The 17587-nt window shown below is 45.8% G+C and overlaps 1 protein-coding gene across 1 annotated transcript in view; it reads right to left on the bottom strand.

Moving 5' to 3' along the window:
* The window catches only part of LOC119448801 (acid-sensing ion channel 4-A), a 68895-nt gene that overhangs the window by 11325 nt on the left and 39983 nt on the right, over nt 1–17587 (bottom strand). The window contains exons 5-7 of the mRNA XM_037712015.2: nt 3054–3158; nt 1985–2096; nt 224–311 (exon numbers count right to left, since the gene is read on the bottom strand). Coding sequence (XP_037567943.1) covers nt 224–311; nt 1985–2096; nt 3054–3158 — 305 coding nt within the window. The remainder of the gene's footprint in view (nt 1–223; nt 312–1984; nt 2097–3053; nt 3159–17587) is intronic.

Here is a 17587-nt window from a genome sequence, read left to right as displayed (position 1 = left end):
TAGCGAAACAAGAGAGGTTTCATGCTTACACCTTTCACCAAATATAACATCGGACGCTTTATTCGCCTATCTTATATTTGTTTTCGTACTGCCCTTTTCCGCTGCCATCAAGCTGCTGCCTAAAAGCACTTGGAAACGCCGGATGCTAAAGCCGGATGTTGCATGCCATACAGCCCCGGATTTCTGAAATGAACCGCTACAGAGTACAGCCTCACATACTCACATGCAGGACCGAAAACAGCGGCAGTATCGCTGCACATACGGCAGGTCCATGATTGCACGGACTTGGCGAACGCATTCCCAGTGTTTTTCTGCGTTAAAATGCAATAGGTGCAATTAACAGGCTGGTTCATACGTTATCACCATTGAAAAGAGGAGGAAAATGGCAATCTGGTTGCAAATTTTTCTTCGCCGTTCGCGGATATAGGAAACAACTGCACAAACATTCAGGGTCCTTGCTTTTGAGAGCAAAGGAGATGTAACGTCGATAGCCGAGTGAAACTCGCATTTTTTTACCAATAATAATTGCCTTTACTAAAGCCCTTCGCAGCGTTATGATGCTATTCATTTCTTTTTTTAAGCAGAAACATTTTCTCCTTGCGCATAAAGGGGAGAGAGAGAGAGACGTCTAACGTCTAAGGGAGAGAGAGATAAAAAGCAAAGGAATTAGGAGGGCCCCCACGCGTTTACCTAAATACACATTTAGGCCACAGGACAAGCACCGGGAAAAAATGAGAAATAGGAGATTACCAAGAGCACAGAGAGAGAGGCAAAAGAAAGGGGAAAGGCCGGGGCGTTAACCAGATGGGAAGATCCGGTTTGCTACCCTACGCTGGGGAGAGAGGGGAGGGGGAGGTAAAATGACAGCAAAATAGAGATAAAGAAAATAAGAAGCACAGACACAATCACAATCTCATTTGCTACCCTTCACCCAGACACGGAGAGCCAAGTTAAAGCATAACTCCAGTGCGGACATGCTAGCAGGGGCATCGCAGTCTTAAGAATTTTGGTAATGGATTAAGCGAAAATTAAGCATTTCCGACTATTTTTAGAAGAAATAGGTAAAGGGAAAGGGAGGGAGTGATTGCTCACTTCTAAATAGGCTGGCGCCCTTTCTTTCGTTCAAATACTCTTGACTCGTACGAGCTTTTTTAAGGTATTCTTCCCCTACCGCCAGGAGGGGAAAAGTACTCATAGATATGAGTACTTTTCATCTCGGTTACTTTTTTCAATGGTTCTCGTTTTCTGCTGAATAGTCGCAACTCCGCATGCGAGTATGCACTTGCGTCATCGTTATAGGCTAGCATTGAAAACGCCTTTTTTGTGTGAGGGCGCTCCAGATGGCAATCAACCTATAAAAAAAAAAAACTAAAAAAAACGACCGCCGCGACGGTGACCCATCGTTGGCGAAAGTTCGGTTTGATGCACTCGACTCGGGCTTTCGGCTCGAGAGTGCTATCGCAACATTTTTGCGAAGAAATTGCAGTAGCTATTTGAGCGCGCCATAGTGTTACCTTTTGGCAACAGCGTAAGCACTCGCGGTTTGCAAGAAGGGTAGTCATTCTATGGAAACCAAAGGCACTTGGTAGGCAATACTTAGTTTTTCAGTTCTGTTAACGTACAAAGAGTTCACGAGACGTCCATCTTTAGTTACCGTGTGCTCCAGGCAAAGATGTCATTTCGGCAAGGTTAATATTTGGGCAGGCCAGTACTAGAGTCTGGGAATCTTTCTTTCGAGTTTATTTCTGTGGACGGTACACTGATAGAGGCAATTCTTGTGCAAAAGTTCAAAATCCGCACGGCCTTATGCACATTACTACCAGCCAACATATTTATACTCCTTTCTTCTGCGTCACAGTGACCTGTAGCATACAAGACGTGATGTCAACAGAAATTCTTAAAGAACGTTACTCATGTCCCCAAAACTATCCCGCACAGTGTGGCATCCAGTGTGTATTTTCATCCAAATGTTACGCAAGCTAACCTCCACAAACGGGCGTCTTCAGACGGTCATCGCGCGAAGAAAAGGGCAAGTTCTGGGACTCGCACTTGCATTTGTAGCGGATCATCTCTTGGTGGCAGATCTTCATGCAGTCCTGTATTTAAAGAAATAACGAAACAAAACCATGTACCCAACAATAAAGGCATACAGCACGTATTTATATGCAGCATGTACGCAGTAGGTATTTTCTAGGTTAGGCTTGATTTTTTCTGAACCGCCAGAGCTTCCTGCTACACGTTTCGACCATTACAGGAGAATTCGCGCATTGTTGACATTTATAGCCAATTTTCTTGGAGCCTCCCCTAGACAAAATGGTTGAAAGTCAAATCAATAAAAGCCGAGGCCATGCCCCATAATTCTTCATTTGAGGCATTGTTCTTGAACGCATACGAAATCGTGTGTAGGTATGTGTCAAACCGGTAAAAACCTTCATTCTAAATCGCACATGACTCGCAGCATGTTTCCTTTTCTCGCGCTAAATATTGTGCTTTGTTCTTATGCACTCGCAGCAAGAAAACTAAAAAGCATAGATGTTGTAAAGGAGTTTTATTTAACGGAGAACCGATGAGGGCTAAAGCGAACCCCAAGCGTTGTCTCCAAGCTCGAGCGTCTGACGCGCGCAATGCATTGTTACTGCCGTTGCGTTATCACAGGCTCGCATCGCCTTCACTAAAATTTAGCTATTTGTGGCTAATACAAATTGATTTGATGAACTAACGATAAGCTTTCATCGCTTAAGTCAAAACAGGTGTTCGTAAGGGAGCTTTGAATTTCTTGTGACCGCCATTTGGTTCTCTAAGGTCCACCGAAAGCTGGTTACTCCAGCGATGTTGCATTCCGCCCATATCGTAATGCGCCAGACAAGGTCACAAATCGCACCTGTGACCTCAAGCTAAGCAGCAGAACGCCATAGCTATTGAGCCATCATGGTGGTAATAAACTTTTCTTTATTACGTATGACTTTTGAAACTATTGCAGTGAGCAAAGACAACATCGTCAAGGGCGCGCGGGGGATTGCGTGAATGTGTACGAAAGAAATAATGACACGTACCTCACGAGTGTACCGTGTGGTGTTCTGCAGGTAGTGCTTCAGCTTACTTGGCCAGGTGTCCCTGCATGGAGGTTGATATGGCTCGGGAAGTGCTGTGCGCCTCCCCTGTAAGAGAGAGAACAGAAGAAAAAGAGGCCAGGCGGATCACCTATAGGCAGTGCATGGTTGGTTGCACTTGGAGAAGAAAATAGGTATACACTTGGAGAAGAAAAGGGGGAAGATATAGAGAATGAAAAATAATGCCAAGAAAGATTGAGCCACTGTGAGCGCAATCGCAGTGGAATGTTCACTGACAGCCACAGGCAGTCTATACGGCACAGTCGCCTTCAAGAAGAGCAATATGTTGTTGTGGACATGTGTATGCAAGAGGGATGCTTCGAGAGTCCCGGGACTTTTTTCTCCGAGAGCGGTCATTCATCCAAACTTGGCTAGGACTAGTTCGCCGAGCGTATCGTCAAAGGTCGGCAGTGGTGCCGTCGGTACCACTGCTCATACTATGGCGTAGGCTCTCACTGTCTTTTCATGAACAACTGGCATGTGAAGTCAGTGCCCTTGGTCATCTCTCACACTCGGAGAAGAGCGTTAAAAATGGAGGAAAACGTGGAATATAAGTAAACAAGTTAAACAGCTCTGTTAAACAGAATGAAACTAAACAGCTCTTCCTGCAGTGAAGAAGGCAATTACTATATAGGTCCCAAAGGCCTAAAATCACGTCTCCCAACTTAGGCCGTCTAGGCGCACAATTTACTACAAAATTTACTAGATGGAAGAGTTGCACTGTCATCGTTCAGCCACCATAGAAATGGTGTATAGTAGAAGAATTTGCTTGGATTTTCGTACTTGGGGAGTTATTGATTACGGTTTATTCTTCAAAATTTCCAACAAATTATATATTTCCGAGGACACGAATGCAATGAATCCGCCTCCATTCCACCCTGTGAAAGCTGCTGTACAGTAAAGCTGGTGCAGGCGTTAGACCAGTACCACCAGCCCAACTGACGTCAGACGACGTCGCACAAGCACCACCATCACAAGCGACGCACGTCACGCGCGCAGGCACATGTGCGGAAGCGCAGCATAGAGCACTGCACGGGCCTAATTTTTCGGCCCGAGCCCGACCCGGATCCGGGCATACATGACCGAGACCAGCCCGGGCCCGGGCCCGTGGTTCCAAGCCCGGGCCCGACCCGGGCCCGTGTTACTGAGCCCGGGCCCGGCCCGGGCCCGGGCGTTCATTACTAAGCTTAGCTAGGGCCCGCGTGTGCATCACCAGGCCCGGCCTGTAAGAAAAAAATTCTTTTTTTTTACTTACAGATTGTACCGTATCTTTCAGCCTCTCCTTCTCGAGGTTTAATTAGCTGCAGTATATAAGCAATAAAAGGACGAAATCTTTCTGTCTCCCACGGCAACATCAGTAATCCGGCCCATTGCCTGTGCTACTATTTTTCGGGTGGTGCACATGCACTTACCTTGATTTGTATGATATGGTTCTATGATGTCATTTAGCATGCAAATATACAGGGCGTTTCATTTTAGCTGAACCAAATTTTGAAAGATTGCCTGTGTGAGATAGCACAGTTATAATCCTTGATCTAAACTACTCGATGAGGCGGCGATTACTTCCACGAGAAATCAAAATGCCTAATTGAAGAATTACCATAATTACGCCATTTAACGTTTTAAATAATTATTTTATGGCACATCTTTCAATCTACGAATTATAGCCGCCGAGTTCGCAAGGCGTATCCACTTGGAACGAATTCTCAGGACTAAACCAGTTTCGAGATAATAATTCTCAAAGTGTCCGACGAGATCAATCAAATAAAATTAATTTATTGTCCAGTTTACATGCTGGACGGTCATTTTGGACTAAGAGCTACATATGTAGCTTGACGTGACCCATGAGGCCAGGCAAGGCAATAGTACAGCAAACAGTGTGCACACATGCACAATAATTCACATATATTTCCAGCTCTCGCTGGAATTCCTCATAGACGAAATAGCTATGAACGGAAAGACAAAGAATATTTGCGTCACGGCGAGTTAACAGAATTGGAAAAAGTTTTAACAGAATACATTTTAAACAACACTACAATAACAATACTAGCTATACAAAACAACGAAACACCAGCTATACAACATAGCATGAGACTGAATTTTACAAGATCAACATTTGCTAAGAAAACGAAACAGGATTTACATTATATACTGAGAACCATACACAAAGGCAGAATAATAATCACATCAGATACATTACAAGCGACCAAAGTGTCAGCTGAGTTTTTTCTTACTGAAAGTACCGCCATTTTTGTGTCTGTTCAAAGTGAATGGTAGGTAATGTATTAACGACTGATGCTTATAAAGTGTTCTGAAGTATGGAATTGACCATATCTCAGGATTTCTTGTGTTCGCAATAATGCGACGACGCTCTAAGGAGGCTAATTGTTTTATGTAGTTCCAAGCTAATTCTGACATGGATGGCCTAATGGATGGTCAAAACGCTTAATTGAATATTTCACATAATTACGCGAATTAACTTTTTAAATAATTATTTTACTGTACACCTTTCAATCTAGGAGCAAGGCGTATCCACTTGGAACGAATTCTCAAGACTGAACCAGTTTCGAGATAATAATTTTCAAAGTGGCCGACGAAATGCATCGGCGTTCCAGTTAACTTTTTGAGGAAAACGCTCTTTTATGCATTGAAGCACAAAAGTAACTGGCCTTAGCGCTAAAAGAATGCCACAGTATCGACAGTGGTAATAGTGCGATCGCAAAAGCGGTAACATAGAAATGGTTTGAGGAGTGGTTCTTTGTATAATTTATTTTTCATTACGCCGAAACAATGATCTTTTTTGCGGAAAAGAAAAAAAAGTTAGCGTAGCTTGCACTGGCGGCGCAATGCTAAAGCGACAGCGGAGATGATGGGCACCTAGCTAGTCCTGGCTTTTGGGCTAGAATAAGCACTACCAAGTCATCCCCAGTATTTCCCGGAATTTATTTATTATTGATTGATTATAGATTAGCTATTTATTGGCTATCAATTGTCTATTGCAAGATATTGGCCACGTATTTGGGATAGGCTAAGCACTACCAAGTTATCCGGATTTATTGATAATTGATTCATTATTGATTAGCTATTTATTGGCTGTCGATTGGCTATCGTAAGGTATTGGCCACGTATTTGGGCTAGGCTAAGCACTACCAAGTCATCCCCAGCATTTTCAGGAATTTATTGATTATTGATCGATTATTGACTAGCTACTGATTGGCTATCATTTGCTTATCGATAGGCAATTAGTCCCCACCATTCTTAGCTAGACTTATTCAGGCTCAGCTTCGCTAGTTCACACGTGTATGTGTCATTGCGCTTGGACCCTTTCTGCACTGCTGCCAGGATCGGCCCACATTTTTGGATTCAGCGGACACATTAGGCCCGGCTGAAACAGCTCCGCTGTTAAAAATAAGAACTTCATCTGTTTTACTATTTTCTTTGATAAGATATATTCATGTGATAAGATATACACTCAAGAGAGCTGTGTGGATCTGAGAACAAACGGGGATAACCGATATTCTAGTTGACATTAAGCGGAAAAAATAGAGTTGGGCCGGCCATGTAATGCGTAGGATGGATAACCGATGGACCATTAGAGCTACAGAATGGATACCAAGAGAAGGGAAGCGCAGTCCAGGACGGCAGAAAACTAGGTGGGGTGATAAAGTTAGGAAATTCGCAGGTGCAAGTTGGAATCAGGTAGCGCATGGACAGGGTTAATTGGAGATCGCAGGGAGAGGCCTTCGTCCTGCAGTGGACATAAATATAGGCTGATGATGATGATGATGACAGTCATCTTGCACGTGTCACTTCAGCTTGGCACAGAATGCACTGAACCATGCAATGCCTAACGGTCGCGTGTGCTCGAAGGCCTACTTAGGCCCTTCAATGAGCGGGCCCGAGTCTGGCCCGGGCCCGTGGCTTCAAGCCCGAGCCCGCCGATAAACGCTTCGGACGGCCCGGGCCCGTGCAGTGCTCTAGCCGCAGCATGCATCCTCATTCTTCTAGGCTGTCCGCCACGTGTAAGTACCTTATTTAACTAAATTAATGTTTCAAAGTATATTGCGTCAGAAAATGCGAAAAGTACGACTTACACACAAGCTGCAGACATGACAGTTTTGCTTTGTTATTCGAATATACGAGAAAACATGAATCTCTTACGCGGGAACTGAATGACAAAGCCCTTTTCCAACTGTTGTTTGAGGCCTGCCTGAGTGGCCGCGGACGCTAGGTTGCGATACCTATAGCAGAGCATGCATCTTCATTCCTGTAGGCCCTTCGCCTAGAAACTTCTTAAAGTTCGGCTTACACACAACTTGCAGACAAGGTAGCATCGGATTGAAATTCAAATATACGAGAAAACTTAACTCTGTTACGCGGAAACTGAAACATAAGCCCCGTTTCCAGCTGCCGTATTTTGACTGAGCACCGCCACGAAACATCCCCACCAACCAGAGGCTATCAGCTTGGCTGTAATAATTTTGGGAGAATCATGCATATTCACAGCGAATGGTGGCATTTATATAATAAATTTGCGAAGCCAAAAGGCGTTTAAAACCAGAAGGATGAAGCTTAGGCTAATTCATGTAATAGCCGCCATTTCAATGCTGACTGAAACACCGTGCTTGCAGATTTACTAACGCCCAAAGTTCTCTCTAGTAATTTATGTTTGCAGCTCTGTGTCTATGGGCGATGCACTACGAAAGCAGCGATGGCACAGCCATCAAGATGCAGCTGAGAACTACCGCACGCAGACACACCAATGGTGCCTCGCTCGCCTTCCAGCAAAGTGCTGCGCGAGGAGATCACGCACGCACGCACGCACGCACGCACGCACGCACACACGCACGCACGCACGCACGCACACACGCACACGCGCGCGCGCGCGCGCGCACAAAGAATCGGGTAGACTGATTAAGGGACGCAGCCGGCAGTGGGGTACGGGAAACGCCTTGACCGTGTTGCTGAGGATATGTGCGAACCATACATTTTGTAACGCCGCACAGGAGGAGCGTAGAAGAGGAAGTGGAAGCGGCGCGAGGTTTTTGTGTGATCGGATGTTTCGGACAGTCCCATGTCTTCTCTACCCTTTGCACTGTAAATAAATTCTTTCTTTATCCGTAACAAGTGGTGGAGGTGCTGGGTACTAGACGTCCTGGACAACCCAGTCCTCCAAGATCTTCGAAGAAGCAAATGCCTGGCCGGACTACCACCAGAGCCAACAAGCATGGCCACAGCCCAAGCAGGCCGTTCAACGAGCACCAATGAAGAGGGCATCGATCAAGTCAGCCAGCGACCAAGGCCACCTAGCTACTGGACGCCGGAACCACGCATATTCTCAGGTAAAGCAGATGAAAACGTGGATGACTGGCTGAGGCACTACGAAAGAGTAAGCCGCCATAACGGGTAGACCACGCAAGCGCAGCTTGTGAACGTTGTATTTTTTTTTCGCCGGCGCCGCACTACTTTGGTTTGACAATCACGAACGCATGGTGGCCACTTGGGAAACCTCTGTCCAGGATTGAAACCCTGCTTTGGTGACTCCAATTCCAAAAAAGAAGAAAGCAGAACGCACGCTCTCGCGCAGAGCCCAATTGCCTGGCGAAACGTGTACAACGTATATTGAAGAAATATTGAAGCTATGTGGAATTGTAAACGCGAATATGTCCGATGAAGACAAGGTGGTACATCTGTTAAAAGGCATCACTGACGACGTCTGCAATTTTCTAATCGCGAAAAAAAAACTGAACATCCCGTCCGAATTCATGCAACAGTGTCACCCGTTCCAAGCCTTGAAGACCCGAAGGATCTTACCCAAGTTCGGGTGCTTGGACAACTTCACCAAAGTTGCAAGTATGAACGCGCGGCCTGCGATGACACCGCCTCGATCGTGCGTCGAGTGGTTCAAGATGATCTAGCGCGACTTCAAGGAGCAGACGCTGCTTATCAGTGCGCGTTTGACGAGGGCATTCCCGAACCACCACCATCCTGGTCGTGAGAACGTCGCATCGGGCGCCCTGTTGGCGTTTCTTCGGTTTTGGTTGCGATTGGAGGACTGTTTCAGAGCCGAGTTCACTGTTTTGGTCCACGCAACTTATGATGTTATTTTAGGCATAGATTTCCTACGTGCATTCCAGTGCTACACTTTACTGCGGGGCTGGAGAGATTTTACTACCGAGCGGGTTGCCAATAGCCATACTTGATGATTTGCAGACCGATCAAGCCGACGTGTTTTCGCTTTCTCAAGATGTCTCCCTGCCTGGTCGGACATCCATGTTTGTTCCCGTGTGTTCTTACGTGTCCGGGCGGGATCAAGCAGCAGTCTTGTCGAGCCAGACCATAATAACGCGATTAAGAAGAATGTGTTGCTCCCTCGATCTGTTGTTAAAGCCGTCAACGGGCGTGCATTCTTGTGGACAGTTAACGCTTCTACGGAGCCTGTTGCCCTGCCTGCCGGCATTAAAATGGGAACATTTGAGGAGCAAGCCACAATAGACGTACAATTAGTTGCAGCAGCTTCAGACATCAGTCGACCATTGCCCAACTATTCGGATGACTTGTGGCGTATGAATATCAAGTCGTTGTCGTCTTTCGAGAAAGATGTACTCCTACAAGTGCTTGCCTGCTACACGTCAGTCTGATTTTGCTCAACGTGAGCGGTCTCGGATGTTGCCGGAATCCCGCATACACCACCGCATCAACACAGGGCAAGCGACTCCGATACGTCAGAAACCCTATCGCGTATCTCCTATGGAAAGAAAAGTGATCGCGGTACAGGTTGATGACATGCTGCAGAAAGGTGTTATTCAGGAGCCTTGCAGTCCTTGGGCCGCTCCGGTTATACTAGTGAAGAAAGACAACTCATGGGGATTTTGTGTCGACTACTGCCGCCTCAATGCCGTCACAAAAAAAAAAAGACGTGTATACGTTACCGCGCATTGACGATGCTGTTGACTGCCTTCACTCTGCCTCACACTTTTTGTCGGTTGACCTCCGGTCCGGGTATTGGCAGATACCGATGCACCCGCCTGACAGAGAAAAGACCGCTTTTGTCACGCGTGACGGACTCTTTGAGTTTAACTACATGCTGTTTTGCTTATGTAATGCCCCAGCAACCTTCGAACGATTTATGGACTCCATCCTCCGTGGTCTCAAATGGGACATTTGTATGTGTTATTTAGATGATGTGCTTATTTTCAGCCGAACTTTCCACGAGCACAACCAGCGACTCAGCGTTGTTTTGGACTGCATCCAAGAGGATGGCCTCATTTTAAACCCTAAGAAGGGCCATTTCGGTAAGCGTCAAGCCCTCGTGCTGGGATATATCATCGACAATGACGGTATACGGCCAGACCCCCAAAATATTTCTGCTGTTCGCAACTTTAGGCAGCCTAAGACAGTGAAAGACCTCAGAAGCTTCCTGGGCATTTGTTTCTATTTTCGCGGGTTTATTAAATACTTCGCCGAGCTTTGCTTGTCCCCTGACTGACCGGTTTCGCAAGGACACTCCCTACGTATGGTCTACTTAGTGCGAGGCTGCTTTCGAGCAGCTGAAGTTTTTGCTCATCTCTGGGGCACTTCTCCGCCATTTCGATCCGGAGGCGGTCACCGAACTGCATACTGATGCAAGTGGTGTGGGCGTTGGTGCTGTGCTCGTCCAGTTTCACGACGCTCGCCAACACGTCGTTGCCTATGCAAGTCGTACTATGACGAAAGCAGATAGCAATTATCCAGTCACGGAACTGGAATGTCTTGCTGTTGTTTCCGCCATCCACAAGTTCAGACCATATTTGTACGGCCGCCATTTCAAGATTGTTAGCGACCATCATGCTCTCTGCTGCCTCGTTGGACTGCGTGACCCAGCTGGCCTGTTGGCTCGATGGGCCTTACCGCTCCAAGAATGCAACTTTTCCATTGCTTACGAGAGTGATCGGTGCCACACAGATCCCGACTGCTTATCTCGTCCCTCTCAGAGCAACGGCAGTGATGACGACGATTTCGACGACTACCTAACTGCAATCTCATCCGACTTTCCTGACTTCGCCGCCTTCCAGAACGAACAACAGCGCGACCCTTCACTAAAGCCGATTATTGGTGCGACTCACAGATCTAAACGGCCTACGCCATTTGTGATTCGTGACGGTCTGCTTTACCACAAGAATCATTCTAACAACGGAGCTCCACTGCTCCTCGTCGTCCCAGAATGCCTGCGCCTTGCGGTACTTCGCGCCATGAACGACGACCTTACATCCGGGCACCTGGGATTCGCTCGAATGCTCCACCGCCTCCGACAACGTTTCTATTGGCCTCAATTGTGGAAGACAACCAAGCAGTACGTTGCCAGCTGTGACGTCTTCCAACGCAACACACACCCGACTACAGCTCCTGCAGGAACTCTGCAACCAGTCAGACCGCCGACTTCACCTTTTGAGAAAATGGGTATAGATTTACTCGGTCCCTTCCCCAAGTCTTCCACCGGGTGCCTCTGTATAATCGTGTGCGTGGATTATTTACCACGTTATACTGAAACAATGGCACTTGTCTCAGCTACAGCAGTCGATGTTTCTGGGATTCTTCTGCATTCGATTATCCTCCACTACGGAGCTCCTCGTGTGGTGATAAGTGATCGCGACTGGCAGTTCACCGCTGACGTCGTGGAAGAGTTATTGCGCCTTTGGGGAACTCAGTATCACCATTGCAGGCCTTAGCATCCGCCAAACAACGGCCTAACCGACCACACCAGTCGTACCCTCGTCAACATGCTTTCAATGTATGTCTCAGCGGATGATAAGAACTGGGATATCGTATTACCGTTCATCACGTATGCCTTCAACACAGCCAAGCATGATACAACAGGATACGCAGCTTTCTTTCTCCTCTACGCTCGCCATCCTCAAAGTTTCCTCGACACCATACTTCCTTTTTCCCCTAACGAAGATGCTTCTGTCGCGCAGATATTGTGTCGTGCCGAAGAAGCACGTCGACTCGCCCGGCTCAGAACCCTATCGTCGCATGCTCATGCCAAGGCTCGCCACGACGCACAGCATTCGCCCGTCAGATTCGTCACCGGTGACTTCGTGTGGTTGTGGACACCGGTTTGGAAAAGGGGACCTTGTCAAAAGCTTCTCTCCAAGTATTTGGGCCCGTTCGTCATTCTCAAATGCTTGAGTGAAGTGACCTACGATGTCACTTAAGTGACAGCTGATAACCGCCGTTTACACGAGGCACAAGTTGTGGGTTGATTCCACGAGAGATCAACACGGGTCCAAAAATTAATATTTTAGATTTCATTCAATATTACATATTTTGTGCGCATATCACTCGGTAGTACGAAAGTGAACTTGCCTTCTTTGACAAATGGGTACTTTAGGAGTACAAAAATATCGAAATTCTTCAGGTTGCAGGCGCCATTTTCATGCACCGGGCATGCTCGCAAATTCACAACAATGTGAAATACAAAATATTACGACTACAAAGAATGCATTTTCTTGTGTAAAACGTATACGTAAAGAAGAGTCAGCAAGCGCTGCTTGAGGCTTCTGTGCAAAACGGAAGTGTTTTAGAAAAACTTCTTAATTTGCTACACTTTTCGAAATTTGCTATATTTACGAATTTTTATCTACTAAACTAATGCATGTAGCCTTTTGAAATTTGGTGGGCTATGAGACTATAACTAGTTTAACGATTGTGCTGAATATTGTTGCAGTAGCACAAATTTCCTGTTTTACAGTGCGCCTCAAATGTGAACTTTTGACGAAAAGGAACACAATTTAAAATGAACATAAAAAACCACATCGTTAATTTTTCTGAAAATTTCGTAAACAGCTGTCCACAGACACTGGAAAAAGAACATTAAAAACATCTTTCATTATTTTGTTTTTAATGACAATATATGTGGTAGAAATGAGAGCTTTGCCAGGATGCAGCAAGGTGCTTAGAAATAGGGACATCGGCATAAAAAGAATGTCCATTAGTCTCTGACTTGCCTAAACTTAGCCATGATTGCGACACAAGGGTAATTTTACCCTTATGGTTAATACTTATGCATAAATTACCGTTTAGTACAATACTCATTCTCTTGAATGTGAGTAAAGATACGTCAACAGAGCAACCTTTACATGGCGCATTTTATTTAACAAGTGTGCGTAGCTTGCAACGCAGATAATTGCAGATTTAACGGTGCACTACCTGTGCATGTACACAAGTAACAAAATTTACGGCAGTTAAAAGTCTCTAAAAATGTCGTACTCGCCATGGCTCCGTCGGAAACGTCATTATACAGTAGAGTACCTAAGATACGGTGATGGTGGTAGGGGAGGCGATGGTGTTGGTTAGGGCTGATTTAGCTGGCAGATAGTGCCAACGGTTGCTCTCTTCTACCGCCTCTTTAAAAAGTGGGTTGAACAGGTGGTAAAAGAGGCGCGACACTTCCTCTCTCAGAAACTTGTGTGTTTTGGAAAACATTACCTGTTCCGCACACTCTTACGGAAATTGTCTTCTGTGCTAAGCCTCAAGTAGAGCGTTTATGTTTTTATTGAAGTATTGGCAGGCACAGATGAACTGTTTTGCATTAACAGGGAGGGGGGGGGGGTGTTCGCGCAACTAGTTCTTACTCTATGAAACCGCGTATACCTTCTGCGTGACGGATTCCTTAAACCACTCCTGGATGGTGAGGTGATATTCAAAGTGCTAAAACCAGTCCTGGATGGTGAGGTGCTATTCAAAGTGCTGAGAAGTCCTTACATAAGGGGTCATTCATTGCCACTCTTAATTTAATCTGCTGCATCATTGCCTGCAAGTCCAACATGTGGCGGTATATACTGAAACTTGAGAATGAAATGCCTATTGCTGTGCTCCTTAGCTAACATCAATGACTGTCGGCCGAACTTGCTGCCATACAATGGACGGGATAAATGTTGGAGCACCGCTGGAAAATCCGAAAGGATGATAGCGTGCTGAGAACGCGTCCTCAGTTTACGAAGCGCAGCAGTAATGGCGGCTCTTTCCACATTTTCAATAAGACCTACTGATCCAGAGGGCCAGATCACGCAGATCTAATGAAGCGAATCTAATAAAGCTTGCTCTTAAGAGGAAGCTTTAGCTCAAGCCCAACTCCGATGCCGCCTATTCAAATACATCTAAAACGCAGAAATAATTTTCTGAGATAACCACTGGGCCGATTTACTTAAATTTGTTGCACATGAGAGAGAAAGGTAAATTCTAGTGACTGTCGGACACAAAACGTAGATTTCTGGCCTGCATTATTTAACAAGAATTTTCAAGCATTGGTAAGTTTGAAAAAAAAAAAAAAGCACGAAGTTTACAACTTCGTAGCTCTGCACCTATATAAAAGATATCGCAGACCTGTGAAGGGCATCTATTAGAGCATTTAAAGCAGACAAATTTGATATGCCAATTTATTTCTTACGTGAATTTGTTACATTGTTTACAAGGACTTTGCACAAGTTCTACACACAAAATAGTATAGTCTATTTTAAAGCCATGTAGAATATAGCATTTTTGTACGGTTTAGATTTACTATTCGGTGCAGTTTACAAGATTGTGATATGATGTTTCATTGCTGAGTTAGAGTTGTAAATTTGATAGTTTCGTTTTCTGAAGCTCTGCTATTTTGTCAATTTCATTAAACAGTTGACGACTTAAATAAAAAAATTGCAACCAGCAGCCACTAGAGTTTCACTTTTCTTTTAACTGCAACAAACGTCATCAAATGTGGTGCAGTGGTTGCCGAGAAAAACGAATTCTCGATTTACATGTATTTAGATAGGAGCACCCAAGCTAAAGCTTCCTCTTAAGGCGGCGGCCACACCGCCAGCAACTTTCAACGTATTTCGCTTTACAACTGTTTGCCACCGCCTCCCACGGACCCACTCCCCATTCTACTACACTCTACCAACTCGTTCAAAAGAGACGATTTTTAGAAGAGCATCATCTGAAAGCACTAACAAAATATGGGCGCGAATGATGGCCCAGTAGCACAATTTACGTCAGAAAGTTAGGCATTCGAGAACTGCATGCTTGCAATCATAATACTAGTTTACCAAAACTGCCCTTTTGTCGAAATCATGGCCAAGTTTAGGCAAGTCAGAGGCTAATGGACGTTGTTTTTACCCCGATGTCCCTATTTATTAGCACCTTGCTGCATCCCGGCGAAGCTCTCATTTCTACGACATATATTGTCATTAAAAACAAAATAATGCAAGATGTTTTTAATGTTCTTTTTCCAGTGTCTGTGGACAGCTGTTCGCGAAATTTTGAGAAAAATTAACGATGGTTTTTTTTATTTTGATTTTTAAATAGTGTTCATTTTCGTCAAAACTTCACATTTGAGGCAAACTGTAAAAATGGAAATTTGTGATACAGCAACAATATTCAGCACAATCGTTAAACAGGTTAAGGTCTCATAGCCCACCAAATTTCAAAAGGCTACATGCATTAGTTTAGTAGACAAAAAAGTTGTCGCAGTTTCACCTAAAAGGCGAAGCATTAATTGCGATAGCAAATTTGTAGAGAGATATACAGAGTAATGATATTAGCTTTATCAGCTGTATAAACTTGGACATGCAGCAGCACCGGCAACACGCAGAACTGTTGTCGACGCCGTCGGCGTTTTGCCCGCGTTCGCTCAAAATGCGTGCGGCGTTGGTGACTGTTGCCGGAGCCTCTGATATAAATAGGCACTTGGTGCCCCAGCTAAACGTCGCCTCCCTTCCCTCCTCCTCCCCCCCTCTCCCACGGCCTCTCGCGCGTCGGAAGAAGGCGCGTTTGCTCTACATATATGGTGATTGTAAAGGAGGAAAGAGACGCCTACTTCTGCAGCCCTTAAGCGAGCACGGCGCAGAACGCGCGTTTGTTCTCCGCCGTGCGTTCACTCCCCGTGAAAGCGCACGCCCCTCGCACCCTTTCACTCGCACTTACAGCGTTCGGCGCGCGGCGACGATTTCATCTCCATTGACGTCATACAGAACCTCACGGCGACGGTGACGGCGACGCCGACGGCAGAAATCTACTTTTGAGTGTCCATATAATTGCGATCGCAATAAAATTCGTAAATATAGCAAATTTCGAAAAGTGTAGCAAATTAAGAATTTTTTCAAAAACACTTCCGTTTCGCACAGAAGCCTCAAACAACACTTGCTGACTCTTCTTTACGTATACGTTTTACACAAAAAATGCATTCTATGTAGCCGTAATATTTTGTATTTCACATTGTTGTGAATTTGCGAGAATTAATGCCCGGTGCATGAAAATGGCGCCTGCCACCTGAAGTATTTCGATATATTTTTTTTTTGTCCTAAAGTATCCATTTGTCAAACAAGGCAAGTTCACTTTCGTACTACCGAGTGATATGCGCGCAAAATATAAAATATTGAATGAAATCTAAAATATGAATTTTTGGACCTGCGTTGATCTCTCGTGGAATCACCCTGTGCACGTCGCACGATTGAAACCGTACCATCAACGCGCACTCTGACTCGCTCGGTGAGCTTCGTCTCCGGAGGAAAATGTAACGCCGCACAGAAGGAGCGTAGAAAAGGAAGTGGAAGCAGCGCGAGGTTTTTGGGTGATCGTCTGTTTCGAACCGTCCCATGTCTTCTCTATCCTTTTCACTGTAAATAAATCCATTCTCTATCCGTAACAATATTTAGCGTACGGAAATGACGTAACCAAATACACAGTTTTTATATGCAACCCATCGCGTTGCATCGCATCGACGAGACACGGATGCGATCCATTCTGGGGGACGAGGCTGACGCGAAATGGAGCATGTCACATCACGACGCCAGATGCAGCCGGGGCGCGTATTTCCATTTGCTAGTAGGTACAGCGTTTGACCGCTGGCGCCACGCTGCGCCGCTCGCGCGTACCATGTTTCGAGCCGCCGCAGTTGGAACGGAGGAGGCGTTGACGGAGAAAACGCTGGAGAAATCACTGTTTTGATGATCCAAATATAATCTCACTATCAGGGAGGGAGCAGTCTACCTGACTGGAGCAGTATTTTTTTTATTTGGGGTGTTGCTACGCTGCGCTCCACAACACCCCAACGACCGCCGCTTCGCGTCGGCGGCCGGCTCCACGGCGGCCGCCGTGGCGCCGGGGTTCAAGCGACCGCGCTGGCTAACAGTGAGAGAAAAAAAAGGGAAAAGCGTGATATTAAAAAAAAATGCAGCCAGAGCGAGCTTCGAACCCGCGTACGCAAGATCCCGAAGCGAGCGCCGTAACCACTCAGCCATACAGCCACGCTTCCAAGGTTTGCATATACATCCATATCACTATATCACTACCATATCATTGCGTTCGAGCGCCCTCGGTGAACGGAACCACCTAGAAACGCGGTACGTGCGAGCTGCGCAGCGTGGCGCCAGCGGTCAAACGCTGTACCTACTAGCAAATATAGTGTTGCAGCCGGCGTACGCCAACGAACGCCGGATACGTCGGCCGCGCCTAGCGCTGTG

This window comes from Dermacentor silvarum, chromosome 4 (assembly GCF_013339745.2).
Source record: "Dermacentor silvarum isolate Dsil-2018 chromosome 4, BIME_Dsil_1.4, whole genome shotgun sequence".
Lineage (NCBI taxonomy): Eukaryota > Metazoa > Arthropoda > Arachnida > Ixodida > Ixodidae > Dermacentor > Dermacentor silvarum.
Note: the sequence above shows the minus strand (reverse complement) of the source record. Positions and strands in the feature narration are given on the sequence as shown.